Below are 22,535 nucleotides of genomic sequence, written 5' to 3'. Positions count from 1 at the left end.
TTGCATCTCGTAGGCTTTTTCTTAGGTATCTAGAGAATCTGGACTCTGCTTAAGTTAGAGATCTAGGTCCTGGGGGTATGGGTGGGATGAACACATGTAGACACTGTGGGCATCTCATGACAGCTCCCCTCTATGATGACCATTGCTATCTCTGTCTCTGTGCCTATGCCTGGGGTCCTGTTGCCCCCAGGGAAGGGTGCGCTCTCACTGATAGTCTGTGGAAGACAAGGATTTAGCTATTTCTTAAAGATGAATGTTCAAATTTCCTTCGTTTAGAAGTACTTGTCCTAATTTCTTTATGTCTACTTACAGCACAGCTGGTTTTTTTTTTTTTAATTTTTAAAAAACCTTTATTATTTTTCCCAAATTTTGCCTTTAAGAATTTTGTCGCATAATTATCTAGTTCCCCTTTGCTTTGTATGTTAGTAGTCTTCATAGACTTACTGCATATCTTTATATTTCTGTTCATCGCTGTATAAGTTTTAGTACATCATTGAAGGGTGTAGAATACATATTCAGTCTGCCTCCATCGTGGGGTGCAGACTTTTGATTCTTGGTCAAAATGTTTTTTTTACTTGCTGCACACAATGTGAGATATTATATCTATAATCAATAGAATTAATGCATTATATTTTATAGAAATAGTTTTAATTAAAATTCTTCTAAAATATATTATTCTGTTTACATGTTTAACATCATAGTTTTAATATTAGTTTTGATAAGTAGATGTGGCAATCTATTCTCACAAAGTTGCTTGTTGAGTTTTTAAACATTTTTATTTTTAAATTCTTACAGATGGATAAGAATTCACAAAAATTGTATGTCCTGAGAGGTACATAAAGATATATTTATATTTTATGTTTATATATGAAGATATTTCATATGAACAGTTTACTACTCAAATCAAGAATTTGACATTGACACAGTCTTCCTTAGTCTTAAAATATAAACTGAAATGTTCTGTGAGCTCAAAGGGCCATGCAAAAATGTATGAAACCCATTTAAAACCATTTTCTTTTTCAGCAATTTTTCCAGCTAGTCAAATTACGGAAGCTTGGGCTCAGTGATAATGAAATTCAGCGGCTCCCTCCAGAAATAGCAAACTTCATGCAGCTTGTGGAACTCGACGTGTCTCGGAATGGTAAGAAGACACCCATCCCACTTAGACCTTGTGTCTTTTCTGATGCTGGGGACATGATTAATAACCATGAATGTATAAAGGTTATTGGAGGTGCTTTTTCTAGCTGTGGGAGGGCTATGCATACTTTTTTTGTATATGGAAATTAATGAGATTTAAATTTTACAGTTTTGAGACAAGGTCTTACTTTGTAGCTCAGGCTGCCCTTGAACTTGCAATTCTCCTACCTCAGCCCCCTAAGTAGAGGAGCCTAGGCATGTCTCACTGTGCTTGGCTAATAACACTTTAAATAGTTGGTCAGCTTGTAATATTTACCAACACTGTTTTTGTAACTTTGAAAAGTAGCTTCAGTCTTCACTCCTCAAGTTGGCTGGAGACCATGTGACTTACCTTGCTCGGTTTGGTTTGGTTTGTGAGACGAGGTCTTAGTATGTAACTCTGTCAGGCCTGCTACTCATTGTGAAGCCCAGATGGCCTTGAACTTGTGGCAGTCTGTGCTGTCAGCCTCCTGAGTACTAGGGTTATGGGTGGCCATGACTAGCACTGGCTCCTTTTACTGAAAACAAAACCAAACAAAACAAAACAAAAAAACAAAAACAACAACCTGTGAGTTGTAGTTCAGTCTCTGTCTTTCAGAAACTGTAGGCCCAAGAACCATATTTGGAAGTTGATCACTGTTACAGTAGTGAAGAAGAAGGGTCCCTCCCTTTTTAAAACCCCTCTTACATGGCTCTCTCACATGCCATCCTGTAAGGTAGGAGTTGCCTTTTGACTATGCTATTTCCTTTATCTTTCCTGAGAACCATTTCTTACTTTGAAAGTACTGGGGAGAAAAAAGTCTTGCTGTAAACTGGCTTATGCATCACAGAACGAAAGATAGCTCCAATAAAGTGGGTTTTACACGTAGGCTGCAGCAGAGGGGACATTCCAGTAGCTACAGTTGATACCACTTGGGGTTCATAGCCCCCCCTTACTGCTTCTGTTCTAGCTGCTGTGTCCTTCCCTCTCCTAGCCCGCTCTCTTGGGACCACCTCGTGGTATTCCCCCGACCGGCAGCTCTTACGGCCCATGTCTGTGTACTTTTTCTGCTTCTGTCCCTGATGTGGTACCCATTTATCAGTGACTCCTTGCTAAGGGAAGAGTGCTTCTTCAAGCTTACCGTTTTATACCAACCATCAGAAATGAGCTATAAGACGTCTGTCCTGGGAGATGAGAGCAGGTCACGTGAAGTGACTCTTCCCTCCCTGAGGGTTTCGGGTCCTGAGCAGACTTTTTCTACACTGGAGTTGAGAGGGGGACCTGACCTGGGTGGAAGTGCATCCAGGATGGAAGTGCCTGTAAGATAGAAATGACTTCTTCACAGTAACCTGAGTTACTTAAAAAAATTTACAAAGCTGCCTGTTTACGAAGAAGCAGCAACCAACTAGAAAGAAACTGAAATCACAAAGTCGGAGGAAATGAACCGCATCTTTGAAATTGGAATTACAAAGGAGGAATTAGTAGGGGCCAGGAAGTACATGAAGAAGATCCAAGGGTTAGTTCTGTGTTCCTGTGATAGGAAGCCCTGGGAGGTAGGTAGATAGTGGCTGGTTGCTTCCTGGCCCCGTAGTTCTCAGCACTCGGTAGCTAGGAGGGAGAGCTACATGCCTCTTCCATGCGCTCATTTTTAACCTCCAGCATATTGACAAACGAAGCTAAGCATGCCTGAAGTCTGTGACAGGGCATAGCATTTCCTGCCCCCGGGGTACTCACTCTGAACCTCTGAGATTTCGAATTCAAGCCAAGCTTTCTTTGAGTGGTGGGGCCTTATGAAGGACCCAGCATTTTTTTTTTTTTCAAGTTCCCCTGAGGCTGTTTGAGAAATGCTGAGGGCCCTAACCTGTTCTAGTGTGGTAGTTTGGGGTGGGGGATGCAGGTTCATGGGATAGGGGCAGGAACCGCCATGCATGTAGGAAGAATGCAGCGTGGAGCATGGGTGGGTTCAGGGAAAAGCCCTGCCGGATTGTCAGAGCAGAACAAGGTCACTGCTGTATAGCTAACAGTACAGGGTCTCAGGCCGCTCCCAGATGGGCAGGTCTCAATGTGCTTCCTCTCCCTTTTCCTTTTATTTACAATTATTTTTTTGGCAGATGAAACGGCATCAATATAAATTTCCAAGGCAACCGAGCAGATAAATAAAGGCCATGAAGCCTGCAGCCTGTTAGAGGCGGTGTGAGAACCTACTTTGTACTCTCTGGGACACTGAGGGTCTGGGGCCGCTGTCTGAGGCCTGTCTAGTCTCTGCTTCTCTGCTGCACTAATTGGAGCTGCCTGCTGCAGACAGAAGCTGATTGTCTTCAGTTCCCTGCCCACCGGGGCTGGCTGCTTCTCGATAGGGCTTTCAATGGAATGACAGTTCCTGTGTTTCTAAAAAGCAATGCTTTGACCATGACGGAAGAAGGCAAGGTGTTGGTGCCAGACCACACAGCCATTGGATTACTGTGTGTTGAACTTGACCGTGCAGTGTCAACCTGACAGTTTTGTTAAATTGAAGATTCTGAAGTAGTGGGTCTGAAGTAGCCTCGAGACTTGTGCCTTGGTTCCCAGGGGCTACCAACCCACCCAGGGGCTTCTAACCTTCCCAGGGCCTGCTGACCTTGCCAAGGGCTTCTAACTCTCCCAGTCTACCAAACAGACAGTAGCAATATTTAGAAGTCAGCACTCAGACTTGCTACAGACTTTGTTCAGAAATCTTACATGATTGTGAGCCTAACTTCTCTCTGCCTCAGACAACCCTGCACCTCTGCTTGTAAGATGGGTAATCATCAAGATAGTCCTGGTTCAGGACAGTATGTTACAGCTGATTTAAGCTCACATTCACTTGGGTTCTCTTTCCTTGCTTAAATGAAAGATAAAAGAGAAGGTTTGCGTTTCTCTCTAAGAATGAATGTAACTTAGATTTTTTTCAAAGGATTATGAGGTGAGGCGATGCTTACGGCAGTGCTAGGCTGTGAGGCTCCCCCTACCCTCTTTTTTTTGGGGGGTGGGGATATGAAGTAGTGGCTACTCCCAGAATTACCAACTTGAGGACCTTGGGCCAGAGTCCTGGCTCTGTCATGGGTACCAGAACTGCTTTGGATTGGCTCTTGGCTCTGCTGACCCGTGAAGGGATGGAATGAGGTCCAACTTCTTGTCTGAAACAAGTGAACACCAAGTTTCATGCCAAGTAGGAAGGGACCAGAATATACGGACAGAAAAAGATACTTCATGTCTTCCTTGAATATAGATTAAAGGATGCCTGGGATATAGCATATGGAGTTGATATCTGGGTGTGGTGTTAAAATCTTATATAAAACTGTATAGACTTAATACAGACAATTCAGGTGTAAGGCATTTTCTGTAGTTCAGTGCCTGTAGTTTGATGCTGGAACTTTATGCCTGTTTCCTGTGTCCACTTGTTCTTAGCTGTCCTAGGGAAATGGCCTCTGGTCATATAATTGACCCATCATATTATCTGATCTCCAAGGATCCCGGGCAGACTTCAGCCCTGGTGATAGTAGATTGACTTTTTTAGTTGACACTAATTTGACTTCAGCCATTGCGTGTTATTCTCCTCTTAATTTAGTTTTCCCCAAAGTATGAGGCCCAGACCGCTGGCATTGCTAAAGATCGTTATTGGTGAAGCGAAAACCTATAACACTTACTATTGAATCACGGTGAGAATACTATCCGTTTTCCAGTTTTATTCCATGAGTTGCTATGTATAAGACCTTATAATACTATATTCTACTTACGTAATATTCATTTCTGATGGTAAGAGTGGCTTTGTTTTTGTAATTTAAAACACTATGCTCTTTTGGGAAATAACTATTGAGATTAAAAGGGCGATTTAAAAGAATAATAAAGAACACAGGAAGTGTTAGAGTTGAAGGTGTGGGGAGGATGGCCAGGTGGAAGGGATGCTGGGTAGTATTGCACACTGAGCCAGAGAAGGCTCAGGTTTACTCTCTTATAAGGAAAATCCCAGCTTGTGGCTGGCTAGCTAGCAAACCCGAGTTAACAAGAACTTAGCCGTAGGGTCTTTTCAGCATAAGTAACACCACGACTGCCCTGTGCGGTGAGCAGAACCAGTCTTCCCATGTCTCCTGGAGCTTGGACCTCAGTTTAATGTTGAGGGTCGTTCCTTCTGTCCACAGGGAGTGCTGGGCAGTGCCTGTGGTCTGCAGCTTTTGGTTTCTTCGGTGTGACTTATAACCAGGCTGGAGACCCGCTGAAGTGATCTTGTGCCTGCTTCAGAGTCTGTCCTGAGAAAGGATCTCTGGCAGCACAAATCTAGAGTATCTGTCTGTCTGTCTGTCTGTCTGTCTGTCCTCCTCCTCCTCCTCAGTTACACACTGCTCTCATTTGGTTTCTTTGTAATTAACTACATCCATCCACACCAGAAGAGCTGCACAAGTTTGCTGCTACCCACACTGCAGATAGGCTGTAATAAAGCCATTGCGCTCGTCTCTCTGGCTGCCTGACGCAGGCCCAAGGTTAACACTGTGCTCAGGTCGCACACTGCCCAGCTGGACCAGTAGAGTTTCCTTGTTTTGGTCACCAGGGACCATGAGAGACATCAGCAAAAGGAAGCACACAGCTAGACTCGCTTGGCTCACGCAGGGCGGCTAGACAGCACTCAGCCTAGAGCCCGTCCTTTGAGTGACAAGAATTTCTCCTTTTCATGTGCCTTTTCTGCCTTAGTTTGTACCTTCTTCTGAGTCAATACAGAAAAAAATAGGGTTTGCTTTCTACTTGCAAAAATCAAAGTACTTAGTCAGTGTTCTGTTGCTGTGAAGAGATACTATGACCAAGGCAACTTATAAAAGAAAGCAATTAATGGGGGCTTGCTTAGTTTCAGAGAGTTGGTCCATGACCATCATGGTAGGGAGGCAGGCAGTCATGGTGCTGTAACAGCAGCTGAAAGCTTGCTTCCTGATTCACAGGGAACAGGCAGAGACTGGGCCTGCCATGGGCATTTGAAACATCAAAGCCCACCCTCAGTGGCACACCTCCTCCAGCGAGGCCACACCTCCTAATCCTTCCTAGACAGTCCACCTACTGAGAACCAAACACACCAATATGTATCAGCCTATCAGGCCTTTCTTGTCCAAACTACAACAGCACTTGTAAAGTGGTTATTTTCAAAGTGAATGTAGAAAGCAAATGGGCTTCTGTGAGACAAAAAGCCATATTCCAGGGCTGGAGAGATGGCTTAGAGGCTAAGTCACAAATCTCTTTTGATGAGTATATTTCATGCTTTTTGCTTGACTTTTTTTTTTTTTTTTTTTTTTCTGTCTCTCATTCTTTTTTGTCCCTGTCTAGAAGGATCTTCCTAGGATACCTAACTTCCCCATGTTATACCAGAACATGGAAATTTTGAAAAGTTGTTTCTTCCTAATGTGGCTCCTGTCTCATTATCAGCAAAACCGTACTGAATGATAGTATATTTACGTAGCTTTGTGTGTTTTTCTTCTTTTAATTTGCAAGTCCATAATAACTGAAAACAATATCTCTGAGTATGTGTGTATATTTTTGCATATATATGTATGTATGTATATGGACAAGTTCCTTATTTACAGGTTCTTAAAAGAATTTCTCCATTTTTCATCTTTATCTTTCTATATGTACCCCTCCCCCAACCTGTCCCTGTCCCTCAGTCTTTACATGCAAACCTGCTTACCCCCACAATACTGGTGGATTTACATCTAGCAGGCTGTTGCATGAAGCGAAACTAACCACAGCTTTCACCTGGAATAAAATCGTAACCACCATAGGGTGGTGGCTTCTTTCCCGTGCAGACCATTTCTGTAGATGGTGGCAGTATCGCTTACAGCCCTGAGAGTGACTGGGATGAGTGCTCATGCTTCACTTTGATTTTTGTCATGCGACTCTGGCTTGAGGCTAGTGGTGCTGAGCCTGGGGGTGGGGGGGCAGCTGAGTGCTAGATGGGACCTCTTCATGGAGAGTCTAAGCCACCCGCTTCACTGTTTCATAGCCTGTCAAGCTAGAAAAGGCAACTCTGGGAAAGGGACAGAGGATCTTATAGTGGAAGTCTGGGAATGAGAAGCATTACAAGAACTGTGACTTGGTTATGCGTAGTGATGGTTTGATTTTCAGTTAGAGGTGTGAGTCCTGAATAAGCTTTCTTCCGTCTAGTTAACACAGCTGCTCAAAGCCGGTGATGAAGGCAACCACGGGTTCCTTCTGAAAAACAAAGCTGCCTTAGACTCTGGTGCACTGATCATGTTTTTAGTTATACAGCTCTTAACTTTGTTTTGTTTATAAGTGTTTGTGGGGAAGGGTGTGCGTGCATGCATGTGTGTGCAAGGTTTATGGTGGATAGCTCCCTCAGCTGCTCTCCGTCCTGTTTCCTGAGGCAGGGGTTCTTGATGACCCTGATGCTCACTTAATAGGCTGTACCAATAATTAGTGGGCCCCAGAGATGTTCTTGGCTCTGCCTCCCCTACTAGGATTATAAAGGGTGTCTTTCTGCACCAGATTTTCCTTTCCTTTTTTTTTTTTTTTTTTTTTTTAAAGCATAAATGCTGGTGATTTGAATTCACAACTTCATGTTTCCATGTCGAGGACTTTTCTGACTGACTCATCTCCTTATCCCCCTTTTTCCCCTGTATTTAATACTTAAAGATTAAGGTTCTATGTTAAGTTCACATGCCACTTAAAGAGGAAACCCACAGATACTGCAGATAAAACTGCACATAAATGACTGTTGTATGTTATGTATTTTATGCCAAGACCTCTTAGTACCCAATCTTTCAGTAGCTGGGGCCAGTAAGATGCCAATATGTCAGTACACAAAATAGAAAAGCTGTTGTGATTTGATGTTGAAATCTGGTAGGCTTTAATAATTATTTTTTTAATTTACTTATTTTTTTTGAACTCCATTTTTCTTTTTATTGTAAATATTTGCTTCAATAATTCTTACAGCTTAGTTGCAGAATTGCTTGTTTTCTTTCTTGGTTTGATTTGAGCAAGGTCTCCTGTGGCCCAGGCAGTCTTGAACTGTACAGTGGACAAGTGGCTTTCTCAGCTTCTCTGTCACTTGTTTCTTATAAATATATTTGCAATATTATTGTAGATTTTTAGAACCAGTGATCATTAAAATGAAAATATATATCAGTGCTTTCCTATATTGCTCCCCGCTGACAATTTAATATTCACAAGGTCATGGGAATAGTATTAAATAAGATCTGAAATTGCATAGATAACTGATTGATAGGCAACTTTGCCAAGTTAAAGGAGTAAGTTCTCACAAGTTGCTATAGATAATTACTTTTAAAAAATCGTGGGGTTTCTGCAAAACAGGGCAGTTTTATTAGTGCTGAATGTACAGTATAGCATGTGAAGGACATTGTGAGGGGTAGATGCTGAGGGCTTCTGCACCACACCGTTTCACAGATCTGGGCTTCTCCTTGTGATTCCTGTTGTCATCCAAGGTCTCCCAGGTCCTCATTGGGAGACATGTTTGGGCTGCTTGGCTGAAAGGAACTGGGAAATGGCAGATAGCTAGAAGAAAAGGAGGGAACTCTGGCTCCTGGTACGGCACAAGGCCATCTGCAAACCTGGTTGTTAACATGCCGAAGTAGTATCATTTTGTGCCAGAGGAAGAACACCAAGCAGAGGAGGGGGGAGGGCAGCGCATGGGGACCACCTCTTAGAGTCTGGAACACTGAGAGATCCATGTTCTCCCTGGGGAAGCTGGAGTTCCAGGAAGTGCTCTGTTGCAATTCCTGCCTGATTCTGAAGTTGGGGAATGTGGTTGGCTTCATCATCTGTGTCTGTGCAAATGTTTATCTCACCTGGAAGCATCCTCTCTCTCTCTCACACACACACACAGAGTTTAGTGTGGCACACTGAGCTGCAGTCAAGTTAATGCAGAAACTTATTCACACCTAGCCAGCACCCATGCAAACAGTCGCATCCACACGGTCCTGTGGTCATGTTACCGCCTGCCAGCAGTGAGCTCCACATCTGTAGGAAATACCCAAGCACCACAGAGCAGAACAGAATAGAACAGAACAGAACAGTGCTCTTCCCACATCTGCAGGAAGGCCATACAGCCAGAGTCAGGTCAGGATCACTGGTGGCCACTGGTAGTTAGTAGACAGCATTATGCTAATTAGAGTGATTTCTAACTTGAAACCTGAGACTTAACTTTAAAATAGAGTTTAAAAGTTGGTGTTTTACTTTGTGGAATCCTTGAAGCACTTGCTTTAAGCGACATTAAAGGATTTGGAGCCAGTGATTGATAACAGATTGCTTTGGCCTTTTCAAGTTCTAGTTTGCACGCGGCACCACGAAAGACTGGCATTCTTCATTGTTTTGTGATTGAAGATAATAAAGTCACGGCCAACAGTTCAGTCCACGTTTTTAGAGATGTGAGGTTGTCAGTTTCTGGTTGTCAACCTCTGAATTGAAGACAGAAACAGTTTTCTAGAAGGTAGTTTCTTAGTTTGTTCATGCTTCTGTAACAAATTGCCTTAGACTGAGTAATTTCCACACAACAGGAAATTTTGTGTTTATAATTCAGAGGCTGGGAAGTTCAGGAGCAGAGCAGATGCGGTGTGGTGAGGATATGCTACTGTCTGCTTTGAGAATGGCACCTTCATGCTGTGTCTCTTGGTAGCAGAACGGACAAGGGACCTGGCTGGAGCCTCTTTTATAAGGAATAAACTCTGCTCATAACTTGTTCACTTCCCGAAGGCTCTACTTGCTTCAGTCACTTTGACTATTAAGATCCACCTAGGGACACCAACACTAGATGATGCCATGTCGCTTGTGACCATCTTGAGGCCAGTAACAGGCTGTCATTCAGTGAAGAAAGACACAACACAATAGTTCTGAGCTAGCGTGGTGCTCTTGTGGCAAGAGATGGGTCTATTTCTAGGAGTGGAGAGCCAAGAAGGGAGCTCAGGACGTACATGCTTTGTCCCTTTAAAGGAAAAAACAAAGCCATTAGAGAGCAGCGAGTGTCCCCCAGAAGCAGGTGTGGCTTTCCCCTCTGACTTTGTGAGCTCTGGTGGCTGCTGCCTGGCTCGACCAGTGCTCTTTTCCAAGGGTGTGGCTGTTCACTGAGCACAGCTGGGGAAGTTGGGATTCCTGAAGTAGATGCTGGGCGGTGAGAGGGCAGGATGGCATCGGCTCCCAGTGTCGCTTGGTTGCTGTAAACTTTTCCTGGGCCTCGAGCTCATTGCCACAGCTCATCAGTGGCATCTGTGCCATGCTCTGCCCCAAGCACAGTGACTTTTCCATGCTGAAGTTTTCTCTTTAATGCAGAGTAACAGGCCACAGGCTTCCTTGCTGCTTACCCTGAAATGGACAAGAGGAGCCCCCTCCCTGAGCAGGCCAGTGCAGTAAACTGTGAGGGTCACCACTGTTTTAGTTTGAGCTTTTTAGATAATTAAGGAGAATGGCAATAGACACAAGGAACCAGTTCTGTAAGCAAAATGACAGCTGTGTAGATCTTTGTTGAGAGGTTTACCAGTGTGTTGATTGTGTACCAGTCTGAGGTGGAAGACCTTCATATGCATTTTCTCACTCAGTCCTCAGAAGTCTCCCTGGCATCGGCTCTAGCCTTCCCTCTAGAGATGCTAAAGTCAAGCTTGGGCTAAAAGCCAGTTGTGTGATTTAGGCATAGAACTGGCCTAGATATTCTAGTTCTAAAATTACATTTCTGCTTCCTCAGTATGCAATTTATATTTTGTAGCCAGAAATAATGGTCATTAATGTTTTCATATTTCCCTTTTTATTAATTGTTTCACAAACATTGGTATCATTCATCAGTAGATACGCATATACTGCTTTTATTTACTTAATACAGGTTGTGAGCGTTCCTGGTGCCAACGTGGGTACTTACTCAGATTAATCAGTGTGACTCAACTATTTTTTTTTACCTTTCTGGAGAAAATATAAATAGACCTGTAATTTAACACCAACAGGGAAGCTCTAGATGTCAAAGCTAAGGCTGAAGTGGTGTGGCTCACACATAAGAGAAGTTTCAGAAGAGTATAATGTAAGTGCCAACCAGGCTGAGTGGAGAAAGATGAACCTTCATGTCTTAGTCAGGGTTTCTATTCCTGCACAAACATCGTGACCAAGAAGCAGTTGGGGAGGAAAGGGTTTATTCAGCTTACGCTTTCCACATTGCTGTCGATCACCAAAGGAAGTCAGGACTGGAACTCAAGCAGGTCAGGAAGCAGGAGCTGATGCAGAAGCCATGGAGGGATGTTCTTTACTGGCTTGCTCANCTGGCTTGCTCAGCCTGCTCTCTTATAGAACCCAAGACTACCAGCCCAGAGATGGCACCACCCACAAGGGGCCCTCCGCCCTTGATCACTAATTGAAAAAATGCCCCACAGCTGGATCTCATGGAGGCATTTCCCCAACTGAAGCTCCTTATTCTGTGATAACTCCAGCCTGTGTCAAGTTGACACAAAACTAACCAGTACATTTCAGCATTAAAGTCTGCTGGTTGCAGATCCCACCCTTGTTGGAACCTGTTGGGGAGCCATACTCAACGCTGTGACCACGAAGTCACAACAGTGAATGGGGACATGTGGGCAGAAACAGACCAGGAATAAATGCGTGACTTTCTAAAGTGCTGTGAGCAGCTGGTTCTCTGTTTACCCACCGTGTGTTGTTTGCAGAGTGCCCTTTGAAAGAGCCGTGCACACTAATAATTGATGCCTTGAAGTATTTGACTTTGCTTTCAACTTTCATGTACTGGTGTTGCAACGCCTTAAGGACCAGGCCTTCTAGTCACCAACCAAGGGTAGTGGGGTAGAGATGAACAATGGGTCTTAAGTTAGTCAAGCAGGGAAGGCTGAGGACAGCTTCCTAGGAATGGAGACTGTAAAGCTCTGGGGAACAGGTAGTTGATGGAGACAAATACGTATTCTCATCTGTGCTCATGAAACTATGATTAGATTTGGATCAGAAGGCTTGGGATAATATGGAAATTTGGGGAAGATGAAATATATTATTGGAACCAATGAAAGATTACGCTAGAGAGGAAGATCTGAAGCCCAGGAACATCTTCCTGAAAGCTCTTGGTAGCTGGGACGCGGTGCAGCGGAAGACTGGTGTGCTCATCTCCCTGGACCTAGCAGGAGGCTTGGAGTTATTTAAGGACAGGCAGGATGCAGGAGGCCAGGCATCTGTGAGGGAAACCAGACTAAATGGACCAGACCCGAGGGCAGCTAGCTGCAAGCCTGCAAGATGGGGAGCTACTGTGGGGGCAGATGAGAGTTTATGCCTGGCGTGACTCATCTCCCTGAGAGACGGGAGACAGTGATTTCTGAGAATGTGAGGCTGAGGCGACCTTGTCGATGGAGAGGCCCCATGGCAGCTAAACATGAGGGTCTGGGATTTAAGGATGCTTTTGGGGAAGAGGTGAAGGGCTGAGAATCCCCCATCTTTATTGAGATCTGAAGTTCCTGTCTGAATGAAACCACTCTGGGGAGGGGCTACAGGTGCTGGAGGGGTAGAACTGCACAGAGGACATCTTTGTAAAGGGAAAGAACCTGGGGTGGGCTCTGGAAGAACTCAGCGGAGGATTGGCCAGCAGTGCTGACTGCCACTGTAGGGAAGGTCAGACGAGGAACAACACAACAGTGGTTCTCAGAGATGCCGTGTAGAAATGAAGCTGAAGCATTACAGATTAGGCTGTTGTCTGTTATCATAGATGAATCCATCATGCATAGTCTGTGGAAAGACAGAACCCTGGGTTGCTCTGTCATTAAAAGGCTGCTGAAAAAGAGCCCAGAAAACCAAACCAGGAAGGAAGAACAAAAACCAAAAACCAAAAACAGAAAAAGGGAGCTGAGGAAGCTAACCTGGGTGGTGGGCACCCCAGGCAGGACTGAGTCTAAAGTGGGAGGGAATGGGCAGAAAGTGTGCTGTGTTGAACTTCCCACCATGTTTGTCAGAGGTCCCCATGAGCCTAAGGGAGCGGTTACAACACGCAGTGCTGTAGTGTTCTTGTTGCACAGATTGAGAGATCAGAGGAAAACTCGAGATGGAGTGGCAGTCTCTGTCCCCAGAGGAAACAGCAGTGATTACTGTTTGCTGAGGGTCAGCGCACTGAGGGATGGGGTTTCTGACAATGGCGGGGGTGTCATGGACAGCTGCTGCTGCTACAATTGATGGAGGAGTTTCACAGCACCCCGCTTGCATCTTACATGTGCCTGGGCATTGCATGATGTGAGGGTGTGTTGTGCTGGCATGGCTGTTGCTGCACTGAGGTAGACCCAGTAGGAAAGGAGTGTGTAACCAGCCAGTCAGTGTTGTCTTTCTGGAGTCTAAACATTGGCTGTGGATGGGACCAGGCTATGGTCACTTTAGGCCTCTTAGTCCGAGTTAAGGCTTGAGGGTCGCAGGCAGATGTTCCCTCCTGAGCCTTTTAACTGCATTCACCATGCAGAGCTTGCAGGCTTATTTCGTATAGGATTATTTTTCCCCTTCAGAATTAGAAAAGCAGTGTGGTCATTATAAAATACCAATGGAGGAAACTTCCTCCATTGCGACTAAAGTTGTCTGTTGAGTATCGCACTATATATGGTTAATTTTATTTATTATTTTTCCCAAGATAGAAATCTTCTGAGACTGCCCAAGCTGAGCCTGACTCTTGGATCCGGGAGGCTCTCCTCTCCGAATCCTCCAGATAGCTGGGGCTAAGGTGCATGCGAGCACCATGCCTGCCTTTATTTCACTCGTTTATGGCTGCTGAGATCTTAGTGCGCAAATATCACTCCTCCTCAACTGTTGCCACATGGTCCAGCATAAATGTCAACTCCCAGTCTGGCTGGACAAATGGACAGGCGAGCAGACTGAGCTTTGCCATTTGGGCCACCATTTCTATCCAGCTGTGTTTCAAGAGATAAGCACAGCAGAGAGCATCATGTTTGTCTCTTTATTGCAGGCCTGCCCTGCCTATTATATAGAAGATGCTAGGGAAGTGGGAGGGGGGGCATCTCTAGACTTTATATGCAGCCTGCACTGTATAAACTATAGAAGGTTTAAGCTGCTCAGGAACTGGTAGGTGAGTGGCAGAGAACAGGTGGAAACGAGATGATTGCACAACTGTGTAGTTATAAGCTGACATCTGTAGTACACTCTGAGTTGTTATAAAGGGCACCGAGACTTCTACATTAAGTTCCAGAGCCAAGACACTCACTGCTGCTCTGCACATCAGGCACTGGTTATGGTCACACCTAGTAGAGGCAGAGCCCTGATGACCAGGAGTGGACAGGATGCTGTGTGTTCTCAGGGATGTGCAAGCCGCCTTGGTAGAGTCATGCTTGTAGGTTTGAAAGCGTAGACAAGAGAAACACCCCCGAGGGTGATGACTCAGAAGTCCCTCGCTGTCTCAGCCAGAGAAAGCGCTAGTTCCAAGGGTGGTGATGGCAGCTAGGATTCTTTCTAGCAATGTTAACTCTGGCTTGTGGTCTGTCTTCTTTCACTTGGAGCAGTTGTTTCTGCAGATGTGCTCTGAGGCCACCTACATAGAATCCTTGTTAAAACCCCAATATTTCCATCTCAGCCAAGTCAGAATTTCTGAAGCCAGATAACCAAAGTTTGTGTTTAAAATCCAAAAACTTTACATCTAAACTGGGAGCTAGTCACCAGAAGCTGGGCAGTTCTTGATTGGGTCCAGATGCTAAAGTAGTATTTAGGCCAAAAGGATGCTACAGTCTGACCTTTCTGGTGTTCATCTAAATCTGCAACAGTTTTACATATGGATAGATGACACGTCCCTAATTTGAGAATCCGAAATTTGAAATATTCTACACTTTGAAACATTGAGCGCCCAAGTGAACTTTGGCTATAGGGATTGTCAGCTTAGGAGCTGGATAATTTCATGTCAACTCGACACAGCTAGAGCAGTGGTTCTCAACCTTCCTAATGCTGTGACCTTTCAATGTAAAATTATTTCAGTGCTACTTCCTAACTATAGTCTTGCTACCGTTATGAATCGTAACGTAAGTGTTTGATATGCAGAATACCTGTATGCGTCCCCCAGTGGGTATCGACCCACAGGTTGAGAGTCATGTACCCAGAATCATCTGGGATGAGGGAACCTTAACTGGGAAAATGTCCCCACCAGACTGGCCTGTGGGCAAGCCCGTGCGGTGTTTTCTTCATTGACAGTTGAAGTGGGAGGGCCCAGCTCACTGTGGGCAGAACCACCCGTGGGCACGTAGTCCTGAGTGCTATAAGAAAGCAGGCTGAGCAAGCCACATGGAGTAAGCCAGCAAGCAGCACTCCTCTGTGGCCTCTGCTTTCGTGCCTATCTCCAGGCGACTTCCCTTCATAATGGGAACTAAGATGAACCTTAAGATAGAATAAACTCTTCTCTCCCAGAGTTGCTGATGGTCATTTTGGTTTTATTACAGTAACAGAAACTGTTAAGACACCTGGCAATGTCTACATGTCTGAAATCCAGAAAATTCCAAAATTTGAAATAACTTTTGGTTTGGGGCATTTCAGATAAGAGAGAGTCAGTTTGTTCAGAACATTATTTTTGCCCAGTTCAAAAATCAAAGGTCTGTTACAGTGATCCAGTTACCATTCAGTTAAAGCAAGGATCTTACCTTCTGCCTCCCCCACCAGAAATCTGGATTGTGGTACCTGTGAGGATTGTTGTAATGGCGTAGCATCTTCAGGATGTGATTTAGCTGGGATATGCTTCATGGTTTGTTCTGAGCCTTAGTCCTGACATTATTTTCTTTTTTCTTTTTTTTAAATTACAGAGAAAACACTAGTTTTACATGTATTTCATAACATTCATCCAGTGCCAACATCAAGAGAGGGGGGAGGGAGGGGGGACCAGTTAGTGCTGTGTGATGGATGCCTTGAAGAGACAGTGCCAGTTTCAGTGCCTGAGTTCTGTTGTGTCTTTTAAGGAACTTAAACACCCTTATGAGTCTCTTTCCATCTGTCAGTTGACAACTTGTAATTTGAAAGCTTTTTACAGTATTCCTTTGAGTAATGTAAACATGTTTTGAATTTCTTTTGAGTGCTTTTCTTGTTCTCCATTTTCTTCTGTATCTTTTAAGGATTACTTTAGAAAAAAAAAATGTCAGGGTGTATTGGAGGTAGAGAATGTCTTACAAGAATTAGTTTTAGGGTTTGGGAAGATGGCCCCATTGTTAGGAATGAACAGCTCGAGTGGAGAGCCTGAGTTCCATTCCCAGCACCCGTGTTGGGCAGCTCACAAGCACCTGCGACCCCAGCTCAGAAGCCTCAGAGGAAGAAGAGGTTAAATGAGATCTGCCTTCCAGTCTCCATCCACCGTTCCTCTGCTCGCCTCTGACTACCTACACAACAGCTTTCTTGCCCACATTGATCTTCCATCCCAGGCAGTTTAACCAGACCTGCGGTACAGACTTTGGGATTTGGGAGTTGAATCTGTCCCTGTAGGAGGAAATCACTTGGCTGTGGAGGTAAAGCGTGCATGGGAGTAACTGTGAGGTCCCATGCTAGTGGCCAGCTCCTCAGTCCGTGGTGGTTTGAGTCTAGCTACATCTCAGGTTCAAGTGAGGCGCGGTTTTGTTTTGTTTGCTTGCTTGTTTAAGGCAGTGCCCCAGGCCCACCCTGGGCTGCCCTTTGACTTTGTGGGCTTGGGGGACTGTGGCCCCAGAGATTGGTATGTTAGGGCTGAGAACCAGCAAAAGTAAACGCCCAGGCATTTGCTGAGGTTTCCATAAGACAAACCCCCTCATCTTCTTCCTCCCTCCCTCTCCTGCAGGGTCTTACTCCGTAGCTCAAGCTGTCCTTACCTCACCTGATAGTCCGTCTGTGCCAGAAGACAGAAAATCCCTCAGTGCTAGCATACTCAGTGGTCATATTACTATAGTAGGGGTGTGCTTTGGAAAAAACCAGTAGTGAACCAGTTGTGAATGGTGTCCTGTCTGCTTCATCTAGGCCAAATGGCTTCTCCCTGTACTTGTCTAGAACTGTGTTCACTCTTGGCCCTGCACTCTTACCTACTCTGTGTGTGTTATCCAAAGAGTGACTCATTCAGCCTGTGATTGAGTCTCTCAGCTGACAGTCAGTGTGTATAGTGGTGTGGCAGGCAAACACGGCTCAGTAGGGTGTGACCTAACTGGAAGGGCAGGGGGTGATTTTAAAAGAGAACAGGGAAATTGGCAGCATGAGACTCGTCAGAGGAGTGGGCCACTGCAGGGGTGTGGGGGAATGGGCCACTGCAGGGGTGTGGGGGAATGGGCCACTGCAGGGTTGGGGTAGGAATGGGCCACTGCAAGAGTGTGGGGAATGAGCCACTGCAGGGGTATGGAGAGTAGACCACTGTAGGGGTGTGGGGAGTGGGCCACTGAAGGGGTGTGGGGGAATGGTCCACTGCAGGGGTGTGGGAGGTGGGCTGCTGTAGAGGTGTAGGGAATGGGCGACTTCAGGGGTGTGGGGAGTGGGCCACTGCAGGGGTGTGGGGAGTGGCCACTGCAGAGGTGTGGGGGAGTGGGTCACTGCAGGGTGTGGGCAGTGGGCCACTGCAGGGGTGTGGGGGAGTGGGCCACTGCAGGGTGTGGGCAGTGGGCTGCTGCTGGAGTGAGTCAGAGGGAGAATTTTAGCTTTGTGGTCTAAGATAAGGGAGAAGTTGGGTTAGGGGTGTGGAGTTAGACTTTCTGGATCAAAATATACCTCCATTAGAATTTTCTAGAGACTTTGATATGTAAGTACCGGTGACTGTATTTTAGCTGTATTAACTCAGAATCATTCCAGAGAGCTGTAATTTTAAATGAAAAGGGAAGATTCTAGTGAATAAAACTCTTTCACTTTTGGTAGTTGCTATTTTCTTGAAGTATAAATAACTTTTAATCAAAATCATACTTGAATATATGTTTGAACATAACTGGTTTTAGGACAGAAGTAAACGAATGGCCAATGGCTACATTTCTTTCGTTCCTGGTATTCCCTGTGAAACCTAGTACTCAGTCTTGTCTTTCTGAAGCAAGATGGCCAATGGCTACATTTCTTTCGTTCCTGGTATTCCCTGTGAAACCTAGTACTCAGTCTTGTCTTTCTGAAGCAAGACCTTGTACCTGCAGACACGATTGAGCCAAGTCTGTGGCGAAGGAAAGCTGAGCTGGAATGATGGTTTTGATGTTTGCTGCCAAGCTCCTTAGTTGGAACCTTTTCTGAGACAGTGTGCCCTGTATCCTGGGCTGGCCTTGAGGTCGCTGTGTAGCCAGAGCTGACCTTGGGCTCCCGGGTTTCCTGTCCCAGCCTCTCCGGTGCAGAGATTATAGGGGTGTGCCACCACACCCAGCATGACTTTTTATTTTTTTCTTTCTTCAGTGCAAGTAACATGACTTGTTACAAGACTTATACAAAATAACGTTTTTGAAGGGCCCTTGTCTGTCTTCCCTGTACCACGTGAGGCCCAAGCCTGTTGGCCTACTTGAGCACTGAATTGCATGCCGAGGACTGGGCTCTGTGTACAAGGCTGGCTGCCTCCTGGGTGTCTGTAGAGCTTGGGATACCATGATAAATGGAAACATTTGAAGAAATTCTGCTTTTAGCTTTTCCCTTTTATTACCAGAAGAACAGCTGTGACAGCACAAGGGAGACTGGGAGAGTGCATTCATATTTAGTCTTGTTTGACAATCCCAGATATTTTTAAACAGGATTGAGTCAGACAGCCTGCAGCACAACATTCAAACCGTCTTAATCAGCCAGCCTGTTTGGCACACAAGGACCTTGTTTTATTCTAGTAGTAAATAATTCTAAATGAATCAATCCGATGTACTGGCTGTCCCCAAAGTCACAGTGTTCAGTATGTCACCACAGCCTGCCAGCATCTCCTGCACATGCTTGTTCTCTTTACTGCTGGTTGTTGTGGTCCTGGTAGAGTTTGAATCCTGAGTCTGGCCGAGGTTTACTTCATGGTTTGTGCATAATAGGATGCCCCATTCTGGGCCATCACAGCCTTGCCTTCCTCCCCGCATCCACTTAACATTGCCAAGTAGACACATGGCTCACTTTCTGCCCCGAAGTGGTTCTTGTTGTGGCAGCTCATTTCCTTCAGCTCCTGGGATCTTACCTTTCTGCTCCCCTGTGGCTTAGGGGTTCTCATCCCAGCAGCCGCTCTCCACTGATAGCCTTCTCATGCACCATTCTGCTCCCCTAGGCCATCTGCTCGCACGTTCCTCTTCTGTCTCTCTCAGACGTTTCTGTGTCCATGCCCTCTGCCCTTGCTATGTGGCTGTGTTCCTGTTGCCTTCTGAGAAAGGGTTTCTCTCTGCTACTTAGATTTTTCAATTAAAGTTAAAAAAAAAAAAAAAAATCTAAACACACTGAAGTGACTTTCCTCTGACCCATGGTACCTTCCTCAAACAAAACCCCTTTTTTCTCTTTCCAGTTGTCAGGCTTATTGAAGGCTTGGTCTGTTCCAGGTTCTCAGACATGGAGATTCAGTATATCTGTAATTTTTCTTAAATACAATTTTATTTCTGTAGACTACGAAGATGCGCTTATATACCTGTCACCAGAAAGACTGGAGAAACAAGCTAAGATTAGAATTACCACTGAAGCTTCCCGTGCCCCAGGCACTGACATATAATGTCTTGGAGATGGTTGGCTGCAAACCAGGATGGGAGATGATTCTGAGGGATCCTGTATGCGTGAGGGGCTTGGTGGGAAAGGGACAGTGGTGGGAGCCTGCCACGGCAGAGCAAAAGAGACAGTTCAGATAGGTCATCTCACCAGCTTCTTTCCTTTCTCTGACTTTTTGATGTGTACCGAGGAACAATAGGAAGCAGAGGTGGAAAGCAGACCATAGTGGGAAATCAGAACGGAGCAGCAGCCGGGAGCTCCCTGCCTCCAGCTGAAGCACTGCTCAGTGTTGTGCCTTGGGAATGGAACAATACTGATTTTAGAACTCAAGGAAGCATTTGGAATCTGAAGGTTTAGATGAACTGTGGACCGGTGAATTGTTATGAAAGTCAAAATACTTAGCTAGCTATCAGTGCTCAGGATCTCCGAGGAAACATAGAGATGTACGGTCTGCACTGGTGCACTGGCTTTAGGGCATCCTCAGACTGTTTATGTATAGATGGAAGCCCAGAGCTCAGCTCCATGAGCCGTGCAAAGGTCTGGGGTAGGTGAGCTTGCCTTCACCAAAGCCATTCCTGCACCTGCCCTTGATAATGACAATGGCAGAAGTGTGTGAGCTGCCATCTCTAATGGGAGGTGTGACATTAGAAACCACTAGTGCCAATGGGACTCCATATGTGGAAGGTTCTACCCCTTACTTCATATAACCAGCTTTAGGCAAAACAGAGACGGACTCAAAGTAATGCCCCAAATTACATTCAGGTTATGTGTCTGTGGGATGCATGCTAAACAGATGAGCAGTGTATGTAGCTGGTTGTTGTTGCTGCTGCTGCTACTGTTTTATTGGATTTATTCAACATAGGATTTTCATCTCTTATTTTGGTAAGAAAAATATGTTTGCCACAGTTTAATAAAAGACAGAGTATAGCCTGCTAGCCCTGGATATCATTTCAAATTAAACAACAGTCCTCTGTCATTCATTCATTCATTCATTCATTCAGCATCACAATGAGAAACCCTTACCGTGTTCTCCCCATTTTTCTCATCTAGTCAGCTAGTGTGTGCTGCTTTGGAGACTGGAGTCTGGCTCTTGTTTTACATTTGTCTTCCTCCTCATCTGGCTCCTTGGCCTTTGTTGTTTAGCTTCTCCTTACATCCCTTTTAAAGACAATAGTTTATTCCTAGAAATTAGCTTACAGCTACACCTTTCTTCCCTCTTTCCTTGCTGTGTGGGCCACGCTCTAAGTGATGCTTTTTGCTCTTGACCGCTGCCTATTCCCCAGTTCCTTTCTTTTCTACCCAATGGCCCTCCAGGTATTTGTGCTGCATCCTTAAAACAGGAGGCTCACCCACTCTTGCTTCCTCCCATCCCCACTCTCCTCACCCACCCCCATTTCTGCATGACACAACAACCTGACAGTATTTTGTGTTTCTCTGTGTACACTCCTCTGTCATCTGTAGTTCCTGCAGTGTGTCTGGAGTGCCTCAGATGTGGCTCTGTCGTCTTCAATGGGACCTTTGTGTCTTTCTTGCAGAGGGATTTCACCAAAGCTCTGCTTTTCCAGATGTCGGTGGAGTGGTCTTGGAGCATTTAGTGGATGCTTCTGTGTTTCTAAACAGGTCTGCTACTCTCCATCTCAGTATTTGTTTCACAGGATAAGTGCCAGCGAGCAATTAATTTATCCACTCAAGTGTAATGTGTCATGATAGACAAAGCAGGCTGTCCACAGTCTTCCACAAAAGCAAGGGCTCCAAGTTCTGAAGCCAGGACTGAAAGCCGTGCTTAGAAGGAAAAGGTCACATCGCCTGACTTCCTTGACATAACTAAAATAGTGGTGGGCTGGTGCTATGAACATCAGATGTTTCATCTTGATAATTTGGGGATTTGGTGACTTCTTTATTTCTTATAGGAACATATAAACTAAGCTTACACATTGCTTTGGTGTGGGATGGAATAGAATCCCATCCTGTTTGTTAAAAGTAGATTCCCTGAAGGGCAGGGGATGTCCTTTGAAATCATGTCTAAAGTGCTGTATCTGCTGTGAAGGCTCTGTCTGTGCGAGTAGCCTCCAGCAAAGAGGGTGGGAATGGTGGCCTGCCTGCTGTGTGTCAGAGCTCTGCGCTGATGTGAGCGTCCTCACCCCGGCCATGGAAACTGTCTTTCTGGTAAACTGCGGATTTGGTGTGTTCCTTCCAAGACAGCTAAAACCCACTTGTCAAAAGCAGTTCAAACTCGGAGATGATGATAACTTGCAGTAGATCTGAATTAAAGGTTATCTTAACATTTTGGGGGAAAGAGGAATAAAAATAACAAAATCTGATACATGCAAAATGCCTCAGAGAGATTTTGTTATTTTTGTTCTTGGACATGTCTAATATAAACTATAAAAAGTAAGATTAAATTTTTTTTTTGTCTTTTACAGTATTGGCAAGTAGAAGTTTTGGGTTATGTAATTTAATGAGTCGATGGAAATCTTAACACTAGGTATTAATTTACTAAGAATATAATACTAAATGTCTCTAACCTTTATATGGAAATACATGTGATTCTGGGTTTAAGTCATTATTGCTTCTCAAATCATTAGAGCAACAGTGAAACTCTTATATTCTTGTTAATGACCTCACTCTTCTTCAGTGTGTTTGTTAACTGTAAGGCAGAGCTGTAACTGCTTGTCATAGAAAAGGAAGCTGTGTGCCGCAAGTTCACAGTGGATGGTTAGACTGAACCTGTGTCCCTGGAGCTTTCTAGTCCTGTCTCCAGACCCTCCACTGGCCATCTGTGCTG

At 45.0% G+C, this 22,535-nt stretch overlaps 1 protein-coding gene across 2 annotated transcripts in view; it reads left to right on the top strand.

Moving 5' to 3' along the window:
• Lrrc1 (leucine rich repeat containing 1) overlaps positions 1-22,535 on the top strand; it is a 112,619-nt gene that overhangs the window by 41,258 nt on the left and 48,826 nt on the right. For both annotated transcript variants that reach the window (XM_021206419.2, XM_029543245.1), the window contains exon 2: positions 1,024-1,141. In XM_021206419.2, coding sequence (XP_021062078.1) covers positions 1,024-1,141 — 118 coding nt within the window. The remainder of the gene's footprint in view (positions 1-1,023; positions 1,142-22,535) is intronic.

This window comes from Mus pahari, chromosome 10, assembly GCF_900095145.1.
Source record: "Mus pahari chromosome 10, PAHARI_EIJ_v1.1, whole genome shotgun sequence".
Taxonomy (NCBI): domain Eukaryota; kingdom Metazoa; phylum Chordata; class Mammalia; order Rodentia; family Muridae; genus Mus; species Mus pahari.
Note: the sequence above shows the minus strand (reverse complement) of the source record. Positions and strands in the feature narration are given on the sequence as shown.